Source organism: Pinus tabuliformis, chromosome Q, assembly GCF_031772625.1.
Source record: "Pinus tabuliformis cultivar Carrire ecotype Pingquan chromosome Q, CPIR1, whole genome shotgun sequence".
Classification (NCBI taxonomy): Eukaryota; Viridiplantae; Streptophyta; class Pinopsida; order Pinales; family Pinaceae; genus Pinus; species Pinus tabuliformis.
Window position 1 is genome coordinate 294,167,979 of NC_142296.1, and position 21,380 is coordinate 294,189,358.

The window sequence follows — 21,380 nt, forward strand, 5'->3', positions numbered from 1 at the left end:
GTCTTGCAACAACTACTCTTTTGTTAAGAAAGCTATCTCTTCGGTAATAGACACCTTCAACAACTATTTTGACTTTTCCAATAGCTATTTTTTCTTTGACTTGACTTTTTTATGCATTGGTAAGTTGGATTACTCCACCTTGTCCATATCTCCAACGCTCTAGCCTAGTTGGCCAAGTGTTCCATGCTTTCTTGCTCCTTTTGCCACCTAATGCCACATCATATGCTTGGTTAGCTCCAAAAATCCAAGGCGTTGCCAAATAAGCCTAGTCAATCTCCTTGAATCATGGTCAAATTGGGGATCTCCAACGCGCTTGAGGAACAAATTTTTTTAAGAGATCGGTTTTGTTCCTCTCACTAATTAGATAACTTTGGACGTACTGCATGTCCAAAACACTGCAATGCTCCACTTGTTATGCCCCTGGAAAGATGCATACCCTTTTTGACTAACTTTGACTAGCCATATCTTGATAATGCCTCAAGCAAATGGAAAAATTTTGTGGCATGCCATCTTCAATGAGCTCTACAATTTGACACCTTATTGACTTTTTGACTTTTGGGATCACTTTGCATTGGGAATTGTGAACTACATTTGGAAGCATGAAAATGTCATCGGCTGGGTGACAAACATGTTTGAGAAACATCTGGACTCTGGAGGGTATGACACCAAAGCCAAAGCCACTACAAACTCTATAGACTCATCACTGTGGAAAGACGTAGGTATACCCAACATGAGCTGAACTAGCCTCTACAGTGGTGACCACCCCTAAAAGCCAGGCTCCCATAAAACCACGAGTCCTCATATAACCCATCAAGTTCCTCCAATACTATATAGTGTTGATTTTTCAAGGTCTTCTAATTTGATAATTACTTCTAATGGTTTCTTAGTTAAATCCTTCTTGTATTCATATTCATCATTAAGAAATTACATAAAAGATCTCAACAGTGAAATAAATAATGACATGTAGGATCATAAAGAGACAACCAAACAAAAGACACATATTTACCCTGGGAAAACCCTCTTCTAGGGGAAAGCCCAACAATCTTAGTGAAATTATTCAATTCAACAAGAGATACAATCTGATCTTTTCCAATCAAAACAAAGGTCAAATTGACCAACAATAAAACCCAGGTCAAACCTGGTCAAACAAAGATAAGTAGCCTAAGAAATTCGGTCAATTGTGTCATAAAAAATTTTGGTCTGCCTCAAAAATTTCGGACTATCTGGAAATTTGATTTGCTCATAAACTCGATTTGCTCGTAAATTCTCTCTCCTTTGCATGAACATAAGAATATGTATGTGAAAGAGATCCAAATTGGTGTGTAGAAGAGGAGGGTGAAATAGCCTTTATATTGTGTGTCTTAATGAGCTCGAATAGGTGTGTCAAAGGGGCATACTGACTTGAACCATTTGGTCACAAAATTTTCATTCTAAAAAATTATTTTCCCTCCTTTTGAGGCCGACTTGAAATGCAATTTATATTTATCATTTCTATTCATATTTTGAGGACTAGAATAGATTATGAAGACCGACCATAGCTACAAAAATTCAACAATCCCTAGGGAGGTATTCATAATAACTTCTTTGGATGATCTCTTGCTGAAAATTTTCTCTATCCCAAGAAAAGGTTGAATGAGCTAAGATATGTTGATGTTGTGAAAATTCCTACACTCTGAAGGAATGCCTACTACAACAAATCTGAATCTACTTCACCTACTTGATTTTTAAATTACATTCATCAAGTTATTCTTCTGAATACTGAAGCAAATTACTTCTGCAACCTACACTAATTAAATATTTGATCTCATGAAACAGAAAACAGAGCAAAGAACAAGATACATAGGACACACTTACACAATAGTCCTCGGAAAAAACCCAATGCAGGAAAACCGGTGCAACAGTTCTGAGGGTTTATTATTATGCAAGAGAAATATCTGAATATAAATCAAGGATGCTCATCTAGCAATCCTTACAGAGAAAATACTGGCGGAAAATGTGAGTGAGTTTTACCTCACTTCACCTAGTAGAATTGCGGTTGATCCGGCACAAGATTGGCTAACCCTGACTATTTATGCGTTGGTTTTGCGTCAGCCTTGCATCACCTTCTCTGCCCTCTGTGTCAGCGATCCTGGCTGTTTCGGCTGTTCCCAACAGTTCCGACAGTTTTCGACTGTCCGACAGTTCTGGATTTTGCGTGACAAGCAACTTTTCTGCATCAGCTCTATCGGCTACTACATTGCGTCTGCGTTAGCTCTCCCAGCTGTTTCAGCAGTCCCCGACAGTTCTCGACAGTTTTGGTTGTTCTGACAGTTTTGGATTCTGCGTGACAGGCAACTTTTCTACGTCAGCTCTCCTGGCTACTGCGTTGCCTCTCTACAAGCTCTCTCCGCCTCTCAGTCAGTTTTTTTCGGAAAGTCCTTCTCCTGGATCATCACTGCCCCTCAGCTGCAAATCTCCCCAATCGATTTTCCTCTTGAGAACTTCTCACCTCAGAAAATTGTTTTCCTCAATCTCTATGTGTGTGTTTCCAAATGAACCCCAAGCCTCCATTTTATACTTTTCTTGTTGAGTCTTCAACGACCGAGGCTAAGTCTCTAATCAACGACTAAGATTAAAACATGACTTGATTCGCCTTCTAGATCATTCTCACCCATATTTTGATTAATACCCATTCATATTTTAATTTCCCTAAGTTTAGACTTAGGAACCCCATTAAAAATATTAATTATTTTAATAAAATAGGATCCAGGTGGAATTTCACTAGACAGTGTCTGGGTTCTTTAGAACTCATGTGCCTTAGCCTCTCCACCAATTTTCAAGGCTAGAGCACTTCCGATGCTACCAAAGACTAACACTCCCTCTTAGCAAGGAAAGTGCTCTAGGCTCTATTAACAATGTCCACCTGCATGCTGCTTTGTTTCTGAAGCACCTACTCTCTGCACTGTTGCTGCCACCAACACTGTGCTGCTATTTGCTGCCCATGACACTGCCACTGCCATTGTTGCATCTGTACTACAACTCCCTCTCAAACGCTGCATCTGCTATGCTACTAACACTGCCACTGCTAACACTGCATCTGTACTGCAACTCAGTTGCTGAGAGAAGCAACTAAAAAACATCCAAAATTAGTTGAATTTAAATGTGTTCAACATAATACAATGAATGTTGGAATTTGACTGCTGCTGATTTTGACCCTCTGAATCTTCTATGCTGCTGCTGACTCCTGCACCGTGCCAACTGCATTGTTGCCAACCTTGCTATGCGGTAATCAGTCTCAGGTCCTCAGCTACTGCATCTGTCCTCCAAACACTCTACTACATCATTTGACACTAAGTCCATCTCTCTACTGCTGAATCTTGGGCTCCCGTAGCAAGGAATTGATCCAAGAGTTGGACTCCTAAAGGATCTTGCCCACATGTAGTCCTCCCGACTATAGCTCAATATTGCCCCATCTCCCTCCTGGAGATGCGTGGGCACTCATGGCAAACTCATTCTTGTCAATCTTTGCTGAAGCAGCCTTAGGATCATGTTTCTCATCCTTGTCCTTTTTCTTCAAAGGACACTGGGATGCGTAGTGGCCCAAATCGCCACAACTGAAACATTTCACCTTCGAAATGTCCTTTCGCTTCAGCTTCTACTGTCCCTTCGATGCTAGAGCTACGTTTTCCTCCTCCTCTTCTTCTTTGTGCCACTCTTGTGAAAAATTCTATCACTGCAGCAACTGATTTACTTTTCCTACTTATTTCACCATAAGTTATTCATGAGATTACTTCAACAAACATTAAAATAAATACTGCTGCAGATATCACACCATAATACAAAAACAAACATATGCACAAGAATCAACACATTGACACAGTTATTTTGGACTAATGTCCCTGGAAAAATCGAATGTGGGAAAACTGGTGCAGCAAGGGAGGATTTTATTATTCAGCAATTTTCTAGTACAACAAGGTGCCAAACTAGCTTACCCACAGATAGGAAAATGTTCGAGCACTTCTTTTGAACCCAATGTAGGCCCTACTGACCTTTGCATCAGCTTGAAACCCTTTGCGTCAGCCTACTGAGGCTCTGTGCAGCTTCTCTGGCCTTCTGTGTCACTCTTGCAACCTCTGCGTGGATGATGCAGGCCTTGCTGGCTCTGCGCAGTCTCCGCTGCCTTTGCGTAGCTTCCTCTGGGCATGCGTCTGCCTCTTCTACCTCTGCGCTGATCTCCCGTCTCTCTGTTCGTACTTGCTGCCTCCTGACTGCTCTCTAGACCACTAGTTCAATTTCTTACCTAACGTCGCTCCAGAAATTGAACTAACTAGTCTCCCTCCATGTGTTCTCCAAGTGACCCTCAAGCCTCCTCTTATACTTTTCTCGTTGACAAATCAACGGCCGAGATTAAGTCCCTAATCAACGGCTAAGATTAGATTTGGCTTGATCCATGTCTTTTGGACCATTCTAACACAGTTTCATATTAATACATGTTAATATATTATTTTCCCTATGTTTAGACTTAGGGACTCCATTAAAAATATTAATTATTTTAATATCTCTTGAACTGTTTAGAATCTGCCCAAACCCTTTCGGGGTATTGGAGATCTCATGTGCCCCAACCTCTCCACCAAATTTCGTGGCTAGAGCACATCCGAAGCTACCTCAAATCAACACTCCCTCTTAGCGAGGACTGTGCTCTGGTAATACTCTTTACTGAGTATCACCCTGATCATCTGGCATCGGTCCTTGTACTGATGTTAACCCTCCCTGCCCAACATCTTCTGCACTGTTGCATCTTGACCCTGCTATTGCCACTGCTGCATCTGTATGACAACTCCCTCTGCATCCGTGCTGCTACTAGTCCTTTCTCCCAACACTGCATCTGCACTGCAACTCCCTCTTCATTCGTGCTGCTAACACACTACTTCTGAAAGGCGTTCTTTACCATCCCCATCTTTTCTTTGAAGTAGTCAAATTTTGACTTTCCAAGGGCCTTGGTGAGGATATTTGCCACTTGTTCTCCTGTAGGAGTGTAGCTTAACTATACAGCTCCTTGTTGGACACAGTGTTTGACAAAGTGACACTGGATATCAATATGCTTCGACCTGTCATGAAATACTGGATTCTCAGAGAGTTTGATGCAAATCTGATTATCACACATGATCCTGATCGCCTCCATATTTCTTCTGAATAGGTTCACCAGCAGTTTTCTAAGCCATATGGCCTCACACGAAGCTGTGCTTGCTGCCGTATATTTTTCCTCAGATGAGCTTAGAGCCATGAACTTCTGTTTCCTACTGCACTAGAAGGTCATTCCTGATCCAATGTTGAAACAGTACCTAGAGGTACTTTTTCGATCCACTGAACTTCCTGCCAAATATACATCAGTGAATCCACTCAACCTGATATCCTTCCCCTTGGTGTATAAGAACCCATAATCAACTGTTCCCTATAAATACCTGAGAACATGTTTGGCTGCTGCCTAGTGTGCCCTCTTTGGTTCCACCATGATCTGATTGAGGGTGTTGACAGCATAGCAAATATCTGGCCTGGTATTGACCAGATACATCAGGGACCCTATGAGCTGTTGGTATAGGCTGGGATCGACATCCTTGTCTTCTGATGCATCAATCTTCTTCCAGTTGGTGATCATTGGCGTAGCCATAGGTCTACAGTCTCCCATCCCGAACCTTTTTAGGATCTCTGTAGCATACCTCCCTTGCCCAAGGAAGATTTCTCCTTTCTGCTGCCAAACTTCCAATCCTAAGAACTAGTGCATTTGTCCCAGGTCCTTCATATCGAACTCTGTGGCTATATTCTTCTTGTAGTCCTCAATGAGTCTGGATGATCTTGTAAGAAAGTGATCATCCACATATAATACTAAGATAAGAGGCTCGTTCTCTACGACTAGATAGTAGAGATTCGGATCCGCGTCACTCTTGACAGACCCCATCTTCTGCAAGTAGCAATTTTTTCGACCATACCACGCTCTCAGTGCTTGCTTCAACCCATACAAGGCTTTCTTCAGTTTGCATACAAGAGACTTCTTCTCATGAGTTTCAAAGCCCTCTGGTTGTTCAATGTATACCTCTTCTTCTATTACCTCGTTCAGAAATGTCGTCTTGACATCCATCTAATGGATCTCCCATCCTATCTGGGCTGCAAGAGATATCACGCTCCTAATAGATGTATACCTGGCTACCAGGGGGAAGGTTTCCTCATAGTCAATCCCTTCCTTTTGAGCATACTCCTTAGCCACAAACTTGGCCTTGTATTTCTCAACACTGCCGTCCGCAACATATTTGATCTTGTAGATCTATCTTGAACCTACCATAGATCTGTCTTGAGGCCTTGACACCACCTCCCAGACATCGTTCACCATTATGGAGTTATACTCCTCCACCATCGCATCTAGCCAGACATGATGTTGAGCTGCCTCCTTGAAACTGGCAGGCTCCCCATCCTGAGCTACTAACGCTTGATACCTGTTTGGCTGTTTTTGCTTCCTCTTACTGTTCCTTGGCTCACCGATGAAGTTCTTTGCATCACGCAGAATTTGACGAAGTTCTCTGCTAGTTCTTCCTTTGCCAGCAGGTCGTTTTGTTCGCTCCTCCTCCTCATCCTGAGAATCTTCCTGACCTGAGGAAGAATTCTTCACTTCCGTTGGTTGAAGAGGCATGACCAACGGATCCTCTTTCGATTGCTCCTCGGAAGGCATTTTGCGAGATCTTCTGAAAGCTCTGTCCTCCATGAAGTTTACATCTCGTCGTACTGCTACCTTCTTGCTCCCTGGAAAATAGATTCTGTATGCCTTAGCGTTCTCGCTATACCCCACTAGATACCTCTTTTCCGCAGTCTGATCCAACTTCTTCCTCTTTTCTTCGAGTATGCGGCAATATGCTAAACTCCCAAATATCCTGAAATCACTGACTTTAGGCGTCTTCCCAGTAAAGACTTTCTCTGGAGTAATCTTGCCAATGCCCGATGAGGAGTCTTGTTTTGAATGTAGACAACATGTTGCATGCTTCCGCCCACAGTAATTTTGGCATATCCTAATCATATAGCATGGCCCTAGCTACTTCTTCAATAGTCCTGCTTTTCCTTTTTGCCACCCCGTTCTACTTCGGATTGTAGGGAGCTGTTCACTCTCTTCTGATGCCCTCCTTAGCACAATAATCAGTGAAGTCCTTATCGACATACTCTCCACCATTATCTGAGCGCAAGACTTTTATTTTCTTACAAGTCAGATTCTCCACTAGAGCCTTGAACTCCTTGAATCGACAGAAAACCTCATCCTTGGTTTTCAGAAAATAAATCCAAGTTTTCCTGGAGTGGTCATCAATGAAGGTAAGGAAATACTCGACACCGCTGAGAGCTTTGACGGACATAGGTCCATAGATATCTGAGTGTATCAATCATAGTACACTCTTGGGCCTATGTTTGCTCCTAGGAAATGTCGCCTTGGCATACTTTCCTAGAGCGCATCCTCTGCATACATCATCTCGTTCCGTACTCAGATCCGGAACTCATGTTATAGTGCTCCTGAGAATTCTCAGAGCTCCATGGTGCAAGTGACCCATCCTTCTGTGCCATAGTTCGTTCAAGTCCTTGTCCCCATGACTGCTTATTAGTGCCATTGGAGATTCTAGTTGTAATCTATACAATCGATTACTTTTAATCCCGATTTGCACTTTCTTTTTTTCTAGCTCGGGTGTTTGAGGTATACCTTTTCCTTGATGAAGTAGACATCATAGCCCTTGCCTTGTAGTTGTGACACGGAAAGTAAGTTCATCCCCAATCCTGGTACATGCAGCACATTTGTGGCACGGAACCGCTCTCCCGATTCTGTCTGAAAAACTATGGTACCCTTTCCTACTAGAGTACACTTTGCCTTGTTCCCCATGGTGATCTGAAAGTTCATCTTCTCTTCTCGATATTCTGAGAAACACTCCTTGATTCCCGTCATATGCCACGAGGCTCCACTGTGTATATGCCATACTTCTGATGATGCAGCACTAGTCATGCATGCCACTTCTTCTTCCAACCTAGAAGCGAACATAGAGAAATTGAAATCTCTTTCTCTTGTGTAATCTTCTGAAAATCTGCGTGAGTCCCCTAAGGTGGATGCCTCTGCATCGTGGTCTTGACCCATAATTGATTTTCCCTTTCTGTCTCTGATTACTTGCTCTGATACCATGTGAAAATTCTATCACTGCAGCAACTGATTTATTTTTCCTACTTATTTCACCATAAGTTATTCATGAAATTACTTCAACAAACATTAAAATAAAAACTGCTGTAGATATCACATCGTAATACAGAAACAAACATATGCACAAGAATCAACACATTGACACAGTTATTTTGGACTAATGTCCCTGGAAAAACCCAATGTGGGAAAACTGGTGCAGCAAGGAAGGATTTTATTATTCAATAATTTTCTAGTACAACAGGGTGCCAAACTGGCTTATCCATAGATAGGAAAATGTTCCAACACTTCTTCTGAACCCAGTGTGGGCCCTACTGACCTCTGCGTCAACTTATTGAGGTTCTGTACAGCCTCTCTGGCCTTCTGCGTCACTTCTGCTACCTCTGCGTGGATGACGCAGTCCTTGTTGGCAATGTGCAGTCTCTGCTGCCTCTATGTGGCTTCCTCTGGCCCTGCGTTTGCCTCTTCTGCCTCTGCGTTAATCTCCCGTCTATCTTTTCTGTACTTGCTGCCTCCTGACTGCTCTCCAGACAACTGGTGTAATTTCTCAGCTAACCCCGCTCCAGAAGTTGAACTGACTGGTCTCCCTCCGTGTGTTCTCCAAGTGACCCTCAAGCCTCCTCTTATACTTTTCTCGTTGACAAATCAACGGCCGAGATTAAGTCCCTAATCAACGGCTAAGATTAGATTTGGCTTGATCCATGTCTTTTGGACCATTCTAAGACAGTTTCATATTAATACACATTAATATTTTATTTTCCCTAAGTTTAGACTTGGGGACGCCATTAAAAATATTAATTATTTTAATATGTCCTGAACTGTTTAGAATTTGCCCAAACCCTTTCTGGGTATTGAAGATATCATGTGCCCCAACCTTTCCACCAAATTTCGTGGCTAGAGCACATCCGAAGCCACCCCAAATCAACAAATCCCACTGCTGCCATTGAGGTTGACCTTCACTAGGTCCCTCCTTAACTCCTCCTGTTGAAGAGCCGCCCACATCTCCTCCCATGAAGGTAGTCTTTCCTTGCCCAATATGATTTGGATGAAGATTTGCCATTCATCCAAGACTCCATTTAGGGTTATCCTCACCATCGCGGTTGGTTGAGGAGTGGACCCCACTGCGGCAAGCTGGTCTCTAGTGTCTTGAAGACGTTGAAGATAGAGGTTCACCCCTTCTCCTTTCTGCATCAAAGTCCGCTGCAACTTCTGTTCCAAATACATCTTCTGCTGTTCGGAAGAGCCTTCATACAGAGAAGTCATGGCTTCCCACAGCTCTCGGGCTGTATCCTTGCCCTACAAATGTGAGATCATATGATCTCGAACTCCATCGAGAATGAGCCTCTTTGCCTTCCCCTGCTCGGCCTTGTACTTCTTCTTTTGATCGTTGTCAGCAGGAACAACTACAACACTTTTGACATAGGCCTCAAGATCATATTCCTCCAGAATAGCTAAGATTATGGTCTTCCATATGACATAGTTGGAAGCTCCTTCCAACCTGTCTTGATCTCTGAGCCCATGTGATGCCATCTCACCCAACTGTCGAACTGACTCCTCTAGTCACTGCTTAACACTGCTCAACAAGTGAGAAATTCGAACTTTCTGGCAGAAAGTTCTTTGAGGAGAAAATTCCCCTTCTACGTGTCTTCGTTCTTTTCTAGCAGATTTTTGCGCCGGTAGAAACTATGCCCTTTAAGCACTGCACTGAGGCTCTACATCACTCCCTCTGTCTTTGCAAACTCACAAACTAGAACTGCACAATCCCTTCAATGGGATTCGAATCGCTGCCAAGTGCAACTTTCGACCTCACTGCTCAGCACTGGATCTGCTCTTCCTGTTTCAAAATCAATTCTCTAATACCATATGAAATTCCTACACTCTGAAGGAACCCCTACTGCAGCAAATCTGAATCTACTTCACCTACTTGATTTTTAAATTACATTCATCAAGTTATTCTTCTGAATACTGAAGCAAATTACTTCTGCAGCCGACATCAATTAAATATTTGATCTCATGAAACAGAAAACAGAGCAAAGAACAAGATACATAGGACACACTTATGTTTGGACACAATAGTCTCTGGAAAAACCCAATGTAGGAAAACCGGTGCAACAGTTCTGAGGGTTTATTATTATGCAAGAGAAATATCTGAATACAAATCTAGGATGCTCATCTAGCAATACTTTACAAAGAAAATACTGGCGGAAAATTTGAGTGAGTTTTACCTCACTTCACTGGCAAAATTCTGGCTGATCTGGCACAAGACTAGCTAACCCCGGCTATTTCTGCACTGGCTCTGCGTCATCTTCTCTGCCCTTTGTGTCAGCTATCCCGACAGTTTCGGCTGTTCCGACAGTTCTGGATTCTTCGTGACAGGCAACTTTTTTGTGTCAGCTCTCCCGTCAAGAAGAGGAAAAGAGCAGAAGGTTGACAATCAAGAGAACTAGTGTCTTGGTCTTGGAGTGGCAAATATAGGTCAAGGGTCTTGGTCTTGGTTTTCGTCAATTGGAATCTCTATAAGAAGAATTTGTGTGGGGTTTCCTCTTAAAGAGTGACAGGTTTTGGGCCTGGCTGATAGCCTACATTCTATGTCTCTTGTCTATTTATGTTCATGCATTGGTAGTTGTTTGATGAAGAAGAACACTAATAACCTAAGTAAAAGAAGATCCTAATCTAAATAAGTAAAAAGCACTCACAAGCAGTTACTAATTGAGGAGAAATCACTTAATACTTGATGCCCTAGATTTCTCAACACTTTGCTCATCCATACATTTCTTAGCTTGTCCTTGAGAGCAAGCTTCATGACATCACTAGAACCCTAATACATATCTAAGATGGCTTTAAACATCTCATATATTGGTCTTCTTCTCATTGAGATGAGGGATAATATGGCCTCTGACACCCTCAAGAATGATCCTCGTCGCTTTGGTGTCATTCTTGTCATGTTGGATCAACTATTGGGCATCTCGAGGTGGCACTATTTGCTACTTCACAAACTTGAGCACCCCATTATCTTCCAACACCACTAATATCCACTCCTTCCATGAGCAGAAGTTTGAGGCTCCCTGTAAACTGTGATCTGACCTTAGTCCTTGGAACGCCATACCGCTATCCAAAGATACTGCTCTTCAAAAATCTAGTCCAAGCCTTCTCCCTAACCTACGCTCTTCATTGATTGATCAATTTGGTGTTAGTCTTTATGTTGATCTCTACTTTGATACCATGTTAAATTTCCATGAAACTTTGCAACTACTTAGTGAACTATTAAAAATTGAAACCAAATTTACTTTCACCAAGATACAAAGTTTCTTAACAATTCATAAGAAGCGGAATACAAACACAAAGATAAAAACATAACACACAAATTGACATGCTTGTTTACCCAGGGAACACAAAAGAGAAAACCTGTTATCTTTGTTGTGGTATTTTATTGATTGTTCTTGAGCAACCGGATCTATTACAAGGGAATCTATCGCTAAGAAAGCATTCTGCTTCTTCTCTCAAATCTCAGTTGATACAATTGATCTTGGCCTGCCTTGATAACTACTTGATCTTGACCCTTGCAACTGTTCCCCTGCTGAATACCTTGACTTTCCCTGCAAATCTCTTGATCCTGCTCCTTGATATTTTCACACAAGCAACCTCCTATTTCCTAGCGCAAGTGTGGCTCTTATTTTGTAGCGCAAATCCTCCTATTCCCTTGTGCACTTGTGGTCTCCTATTTCTTAGGACACAAGCTCTGTGCACGATCTCCTAAATTCTTGCGCAATAGTGATCTCTTGTTTCTTAGGACACAAGCTCTCAAGTTTGCGCACTCCATAATCAAAGATGATCTCACAAACTCGTGAACCGCCTTGTGATTTCTTGTGCCTTTGTCCTTATCTTTATAGACCCAATTCGATCATGCAAGGGGTCTAGCTCAATTTAGAAACTCGAGTCCTAATTGTGTGCTAACTGAGAGTCGAACTAATTCTTTCTCCAATCAACACTTGGAGTATTAACTAGTTCTTCCTTAATCAAGATTGAAGACTAACTCACTCTAACTGAACTTGTAACTGCCACCTTGTTCTATAGTCAAACTGATGGAGACTCCACTTAACTGAAGCTGCAATTCTATGCATGTCATCTTGATGATTATTCTAGTAAACTGGAAATAAACTCATCCTAATGAAAGTCTAACTCCTAAGCTCGCACTCACACTGAGAGAAAGACAAATCGAGGTCTTCATTGGTTAAGGCACAAGGTAGAAGACACTCGCTACATTTTCAACAAATACCCATTTAGTTGTTATGACATAATGTCTTTAATTGTTGCATGAGGCACAAATGCTATTACCTTGGAATACCCAATGTAAGTTTTGAAATGCTTTAGTGATTTCACCACAGTGTATGCTTTGCTTCTCCCTACTAGCATAATTCAACTTAAAATCCCTTAAACTTGAGCATTGACAATGACTTCCTTTATTTGGTGAAATGTTGTGCACCTTGCATCATCCCATTTGAAAAGTGCATCCCTCAATAATTTGTTGAGAGGCTTTGTAATTTCTGCTATGTTTAGTATGAACCTCCTAAAGAAATTTACTCTACAAAGAATGATGGTAGCTCCTTTGATCTAGGCAATTCAATGCTTTGAATAGCCTTTATCCTCTTTAGGTCTACTCTAACTTTGTCTTTTCATATGATATGACCCAAGAACTTACCTTGAACAACCCCAAGAATTGTTTTCTTGGGATTTAACGAGATGGCATACCTTCTATAGCTTTCAAAAGCTTGCCTCAAGTGTTCAATGTGATCCTTGTTTTAGAGAAGACAATAAGGTCAATTGGTAATATGTCAGTGATTTGTTCTGTGAAGCATGGGTTTGTGAACCCGTCTCAGGTTCTCGTCCCTACGAACCAGGTGTTGGAGTGGGTACTTCCCAAACACACCCATACGAACCGAGTTCTTCCCATAAGAACCCGGTACTTAATACTTGCAGCTTGGTTCGTTTGCTTAAACGGGTTCGCTGAACCTTGAAAATGGGTACATGAACCCCGAAAATGGGTGATGGGTTCTTATGTGGCGTTGGGCAAGGAAAGGAAAATTCCTATCTTAGTAAAACATTTCAAATTTAAAGTTCTGAGGTCTTAAAGTCCCATCATTTCGAAAGAAGTACAGGTTTTTTTAATTTCTTTGCCATGATTTTTATCAAAATTCCTATCTTAGTAAAACATTTCAAATCTAAAGTTCTGAGGTCTTAAAGTCCCATCATTTCAAAAGTACAAGTTTTTAAAATTTCTTTGTCGTGAATTACTTCCTAGATTTGATTTCTTAATGATATAATCACTAATTAGTAATGCATGCCTCTAACTGAAATACGACATCCTTTTACAGAAATACCATTAAAGTACAAGTCATCTTAAGAAGGATATATGCATTTAAAAAAACATAGAAATACCATTAAGTACAAGTCATCTGAAGGATATATGCACTTAAAAAAATAGGTTTTGCTATCTTAAGCGTTCGCTAATTTCCTTGTGTTTCTTCCACTCTGATAAATTTCTCCACAATGTCAATACCCATATAATATAAATGTTTCATCACACTCAACACAACACTTCGATACTAAGTTCTTTATTTATTCAATAGTATCCATATGTGAGGAATGTGTTTTTATGGTTTAAAGTTCTTTAAACAGATATATTAATTTTATAATCTACTTTGGTTTTCTTCTTGAAGAGAGTTATTGTCTTCATTTCAATATGTAAATTGCAATTTCCACTTGATATCAAATTTGAAATTTCAAAGTGAATGTTCATGTTTAAGTCTTTAAATGATTTATTTTTCTTGTTGTAAGTTGGAAGATTTCAAAATTCATATATTATAATTTATAAAATATATAATATATATAAATTATAATATACCCCTGACGAACCTATGTACCTTGTTTCAAAGAGTGATGCACACGTCCCAACACCCGTCTCTGTACCTGTCCCCAAACCCATGTTTCCGGGCAACATAGGATTTTTCTAGTTATATCTCTAAAAGAATAGTCAAACGCCCTTTGGAAATTTTTCCCTGCATTAAGCTGTCCAAATGGCTTTCCGATATATTCAAATACCCCCCAAGGTGTAGTGAATGTCGTTTTTGGCTTGTCTTCCTCAGTTACCAACACTCGGTTGTAGCCTGAAAATCCATCCACAGAAGATAATATTTCTGATCCTGTAATCCTTTGTTATAGCATCTCCATGTTAAGCAATGAATTGTTATCTTTAATATGACCCACGAGAAGGCATCTTTATTTCTTTTGATTAGCAATGTAAATTTTTTTAAAAAGAAAGATCTGACATATTGTTTAACTTACCATTTTAAACAACTACTATAAATAACTAGCATAGATCCATCTTAACCTTGGATCTATTACCAGTTGAGAGAGATAAAAGAGCTTGAAATGAAAATCTCAGCATTTTTGTACTCTCATATACCATTTGATAAACATTGAGGTTTGCACCTCAAGTTTTTTGATCCCTCCCTCTACATGGTAAGGCATAGAGGACCGCCCCCGACCTAAATTCCAAGTTGGGGACACTATGGTTGCATTTGGAAAACTGATGATTCAAGAACAACATCCTAACTCGAATAGCCAAATGCATGGACCCAGCTTCACTTTCTGTAGATTTTCTTGTTTCTGTCTGATCTGTCCATCTGTAATTTCTTTATAATATTATTGTTGTCAAATGATTGCTACCATTGATTTTCATCTGTTATGATGACGGGGAATCTATAATTATTTCATGTTTACCAGATGTCATCAATCATGGTTTTTTCCCAGTGTTGATCAATTATTACCTAAAGTAAATTTAAGCATCATAATATTTGTGTTTATCGTCCTTCATATTCCTACTGAATCTGTGTGCTCAGTGCTATGCATGTGGCCAAATCATTTGGTTTAACATTCATGTGTACAGTGTGAGTTGTCCCATTTCTTTAAAAAAATATTTGCTTTGGCTCTTAGGTTTTGTACCATGCAACTATTTCTTCAAAACTCTCAGCAATACCTCTTGCAAATATCGAATGTTTGATTTAGGCCCGTCCATTCTCAAGTTGGTAGGAATTGTTAAAGTGGTAAAGATGGCAACCATTTCACAATCTGTCTAGATAATAATCTGTGGCCTGCTGTTTTACTCTTCCAAAACTCAATCCATTCACTGTGGTGCAGTGTTTAGTGAATTCACATTGCATTGTGAGGTGCATTAGATGTTTGAATGTCACATTTTTGTTTCTATGTAGTATATGCCCTGCAGGATCAAATTAGATAATAATACACATTTCTAATTTGAGATCTATGACGTGTATATCATGTAATGGTGTGAAGAGAACATCCTATCAAAAGGATTCCTTATGTACCATATTATGTTGCAAGTAGGCTAACAAGACGCTGGAAGGAAGCACAAATTTTGGATGAATGCAAGGGATTTAATTGCCCTTTCTTTCTTTTTGCCCTCCCTGTCAGATCAATTGTCTTTCACATCGCACTCTCTTTGAATGGTTGTCTTGTAATTCTGCACTCTAAACAATGACAAATAATTTTTTCTGAGATGTTATGCCCATTGCCTGTGGGATTGCTCATTTAGTTTCTACTGTGAAGATAATTTTCACTTGTTTTAATAAAAGATTGTTGAATTAATTTTATGTGGAGACTGCATTTTTCTTTTTATATCCTTGACATTTTGATCCTTCCCAAGTAATTCTGCACTCTAAACAATGACAAATAATTTTTTCTGAGATGTTATGCCCATTGCCTGTGGGATTGCTCATTTAGTTTCTACTGTGAAGATAATTTTCACTTGTTTTAATAAAAGATTGTTGAATTAATTTTATGTGGAGACTGCATTTTTCTTTTTATATCCTTGACATTTTGATCCTTCCCAAGGATCAATAGTATGGAAGGAATGTTAGGGAAGATGTCATTCAGAATCCTTATAGTAACCTATTTATCTGCTTCCATGCTTTGTGCAGGCTCTGGATCTTATTCGGGAGCTCCAAAAGCATTTTCCCATAAAAAGATCGCCAATGAGGTTGCGACTTGTAATCCCTGAGATTCAGGAAGCCAATTTCTTGCAGAAAATTCAAACCTGGAATCCTTGCATCGTGTCCAAAGAGGTCTCTGGTAATCAGCTGTCTATGGTAAGCAAACAACTATTTTTTTCTTTTAATTATGCAAATTGAAATCTTTTTGGTCCTGTGACTATTTTAAATTCTCAATGCTATATTTCTTATGCAGGTTTGTCAGATTGAACCTGGTTACTTCCGAGATTGTGATGGCGTAGTACGAGATTGTAAAGGGAGGCTTGAAATTCTCTCTGCGCCTGTACACAAGGAGGAAGATGTGGAGGAAGATGTAAGAGTTCTTGGGGATAACAATCAAGAAGCTTTGACAGAAAATATTCACAATTTGGAACTAGGCAGAAGTGAATCAGAAAGTCAAGTCAAAAGATTGGCAAAAAGTATGAACAGTGCTACTCTTGGAGATAATAGTTCTTCAAATGCAAAGCTTGGTACTGGAAAGGACCTGGTGTTGAAGGCACAGCAATTAATCAAGAAGAGAAGAGGCAACAAAAATGCACAACTTGCAATGCCAATGTAGGTGATGCAAAGCAATACCGAGATCATTTTAAGAGTGACTGGCACAAGCATAATCTGAAACGGAAAATGAAGCAACTTCCACCCCTATCTCCAGAGGAGTGTTTAGTTGACAGAGAAGTAATCGATGTGGGAAAGGATTTAGGTGATTATTCTTTTTGAAAAAATGTTATGTATAACAGGTGATGGCTTTCCCACATTTGTTAGAAATAAAATTAGTTTTGAATAGATTGTTCGGTATTCAAACACAATCTGAAGTTGGAACATTGTTTGGCAACATAAAATTAGTATAGAAAGTATGGAGGTTATTAGTATCTCTATAAAATGTTGAGTTGTGAAGTCTGGTCCGTTGACACTATTTAATATAAATATCTGAGTGAAATGCATGATTTGTGAATTGCTTAAATCATGAAGTTTTGACTTTTGAGTAATTCGAGAGGCTGGATGTATGGTTCAGAGAGCATTTTCTTATTCCTAATCTCTCCTTGTTTATTATAGAAATTTTCTAATTCTGAATTTATTTGTATTGTTTTTTTCTTGTTTTGTGAATTTTTATATTGGAATTACACATATATAGAGATTGCAACGGAATTTCAAAGATAGAACTAAAGGACCCTCTTTTATAAACCGAAAAAGTTCAAAATGCAGCTGCTATTGAACATTTTTGGCATGTTAGTTTATTACTCTTCGATGCTCTATAATGCTGCCACTTTATATTGTTTTCATGCAGTTAATTTTGTTATTGAGCAGTCGAATGTTGGAGATAGTATCTTCATAAAATTCTGAATTGTGCTCTGGTTGGTTTACACACACACACTATATTGATTTTGAGTTGATAAGAGGAAACGTATAACTCATATTTGTCAAAGTACTAACATTCATGATCGACCAATATGTTGGAATATATTCAGCTACTTGGCCTTTCTATTCAGGCCTAGCTAACCCAATCAAGAAGGGAACCCAACAACATGCAACTGCTTTTTCAGGGAACCAATGGATTCAACTATCGTACTACCTTATGAAAAGTAAACACCTATTTTTAAACAATGTGAAGATAATTGGAGAGACCCCAAAATTTTGAGGTGGTATTTGAAAATATTTAATGGAGGTAAGGACTTGTGTCCAAGGATGAAGCTCTTTATGCATGAACAACAGGATCATGCTAGTGGCAATCTATATCCACCATGCAAAGGCCCAGTTATTTGTGGACCTGCATGGTCCAATCACATGCTATACAAGGAACACCTCTATCCCGCCTCGTATCCCATATCCCATTGTCCTCCACTTGGAACGGCTATCGCCAATTAGTGTGCACATGCTCGCATGGGCATCCGTTATGCATTGAAATTGACCTGTGGTGAACCCAACACCATTACCCTCCACCTCTAGCCTTAACATTGTCATCCATCCATCTACTCCTCACCCCATCTGATGTTGTACATCCCATATTGAAATTTAAAATTTGAACTTGGCATGTGCACTTCATTCAGAGGTTGTTTATCATGCAGTAAAAATTGAAATTTGAACTAGGCACACACACTTCATTTGAAAGAAGGCTATAATGAACAAACTAAGATTTATATTTGTAGTTCTCTCAAGCACCATCATGCTTCTGTAGGAGTCAATGCTCGGTTGCTTGTGCGTAGCACATGGCCTATTAGATTTCATCCATAGTATTATTAGGGTTAAGAAAGGTTGCCCCTTATCCCCCACATTATATGGGATTGACACTGACAATCTAAAGTTTTTGATTGAACATATCTAAGATGGTGATGGTTGCCTGCTACACCATGTCCTGATTTCCATCCTTCTGTTTGCAAATTATGTGGTCCTTCTACCCTCAACCCTAGACGGATTGCAATGATAGTTGGATGCCTTAGTCTTTTTTTGAGATATTTGTCAATTGATAGTTACCTTGGGTAAAAGCAAAGGTCATGATCCTCAACTCATCCAAGAAGATCCTCTTTGATCACCACTTCTTTTCCAAAGGCGAGGAGATCAAGATCACCACCACATATACTTCTTTGGGGATACTATTCACAGGTCCTTGCTTCAGTTTGTGGAATGCACTTCAGCCTTGAATCAACAAGTGCATTTTTTTCCATAGATGATCAGAGTAGCTGAGGGTGGATAGGGAGAGAGAAAAGGAAGTGTTTGTGCATTGTAGTAACCCATGGGCCACATGCCTCACTTCTTTGTATTTCATCTATTTCCATTCATAGAAAGAGAGCAGAGTAGTCTCACCTTCGAGCTGGGTTTTTTTCCTGAAAGGGCTTCCTAGGATATATCTTGTGTCAATTTGTAGTATGTGATTTTTATTTTGTTGTTCTCTATTTTCTACATATTTTATATATTGCATGCATAAGCATAACACATTAATTAATGAATGCATAAATCTAAGGAGAAATTAGCCCTTAGTGTAGATTTCAAGTTTAATGTATATTTTCATCAAATTTGTTGTGATGAAGTGTCTAGTGGAATGTCCACTACAGTTTATGGATCATATTGGTATCAGATCATGTTTCTTTTGGTATATTTTGAGAAGTTGTAAGGGATCCAAATCAGCGAAGTTGAAATTCATAAAGCCCCAACAAGGGTCGATGAATCTATACATAACCGTCAAGATCTCACAAAGGAGAGGTTTGTGTAGCTAGAAGCACAAGTCATAAATATAAAACATGATGTGAGCCTTCTCATGGCGAACCTATTAAAATTGGCAACTAGGGCCAAACTCCATGTGGGTCACCTTATTTATGGTTGCTGATATTTTTCCTGGATTCCTCTCATCGAAAGGTGTAGGATTGATCTAAAGATCATCCGATTCCGACAAGTATTTATGGAGATATGAATTTATTTATAATTACTTAACAAATTGTCAAGGTTGGCCAGCAGCTAAGTGTGTGGCACACATGCCCAACGTTTCATATAAATAGAAGAGAGGTTGAGTCATTTGGAACTCATTCATTCATTCATCTTCTCTCTCTCTCTCCTACGCATCAAAAGGAGCCTCTCTCTTTCTCACACGTGTGGCTGGAAAATATGTTCTAGGGCAAGGCAGATGCAAAAAGAAGGATGCTAGGGCTGCAGGTCATCTCTTTGACTAGCATTGACCAAGCATTGACCATCTAGGAGTGTGGATTTGGTATGGCTGCCTCTCCTAGGCAGGCCACAAATTTTGGCACGAAAATCAAGGTGATCTGACCTCTGGTTTGACTGATGTTGACTGCTCTAGTTTGGGGCAGCAAGTTGACTTCAGTGAACTACAACTTGACTGCTTTTTTAGGGCTGTTCAAGGGTTGCTTCTTCAGGTTGTTCGAGGGTTAGCTGACTAGAAATTGACCAAACATATTGGAGGTCAATTTCCACTCGTTTGACCAAGTTTGACTTTGCTGATTTAGGGTTTGTTGCTGTTGATATAAAATTATAGAATTATGATTTTGTACTATTTCTTTCTGCTAAACTATTGAAGATAAAAGAAGATTTGATCAAAGGGTTTCTCCGCATTGGGGTTTGTCCCTGGCTAGCTCCCACATCTTGTGTCTCTTGTCTTCCCTGCTGAAGACAAACTCCGTGAGAAGTCTGACTATCAGGGATGGAAGATGTCTCTCAATCTAACATTAGAAGAGCAGGAGGTGTTGGACCATGTGAGAGGCGGAATTGTTGAGCCTCCATCAAATGCATCCGCTGCTGCTAAGAACAAATGGACCAAGGGAGAAGTCAAAGCAAGGAAGATCATCCGAGACTTTATCGACAAGCACTTGGTGGCCTATGTTTTCGAGCTGACCACCTCCAAGGAAATCTAAAATAGACTGGTGAGTTTACTTAAAGTTAATGATGCAAATCAAGTTTTGTTCCTTAGAAATAAGCTGAAGGAAATTAAGAAGGCAAAGATGAGAGTATGCAAGCATATTTCTTAAGGATCACCGAGATCAAGAACGATCTCCTATCTATTGGGGAAGTAATTCCTGACAGGGAAATGACACAATTCTTGGAGGACTACCATCTAAATGGCATATATTCAGGATCGCTCTTCTCAACAATAATGTAATTCCTGGATTTGAGGAATTGATGGCTAGATGCATTCAAGAAGAAATAAGGATGGAAGAACAAGAAATGCCTGCACTTAAAGGCCATCCCTCTGCTTTTTCTTCTCATGCTAAAAGAAGAAACAATTCCGGGGCTAAATTCAAAGGAAAGGTTGGACCGAAGGGTGGAAGAAAAGGACGATGTTACAATTGCAATAAAACGGGCCACTATGCGAGAGAGTGCCCTGATAAAGGGGACTCACATCGGGATGATGATCAAAATCACTCTCAAGGCAACCAAAGGAATGGCAGGGCAAATGGCAGAGGCAAAAGAAATGTCGAAAATCAAGGAAGAGGACAACCCTTAAAGAAGGCAAGAAACTCCAGGTATGAATCTAACACTGTTAACAATAAGCAAGATGAATATTATCTACCAGCGGCTCTCTCTACTACTACTTCCCCGGACTTGCTGGGAAATTGGCTTATTGATAGCGGTGCCTCAAGGCACTTCACTGGTTACAAAGAAGCTCTCTCTAAACTGAT

At 40.0% G+C, this 21,380-nt stretch overlaps 1 protein-coding gene across 1 annotated transcript in view; it reads left to right on the top strand.

Annotated features, from left to right (window-relative positions):
* Positions 1 to 17,198, top strand: part of LOC149219379 (uncharacterized) — a 246,032-nt gene extending 228,834 nt beyond the window's left edge. Inside the window, 3 exon segments of the mRNA XM_089384355.1 lie at positions 16,189 to 16,356; positions 16,454 to 16,733; positions 16,736 to 17,198. Of these exon segments, the coding sequence (XP_089240481.1) occupies positions 16,189 to 16,356; positions 16,454 to 16,733; positions 16,736 to 16,974 (687 nt within the window). The 3' untranslated portion in view covers positions 16,975 to 17,198.
* Positions 17,199 to 21,380: the final 4,182 nt, after the last annotated feature.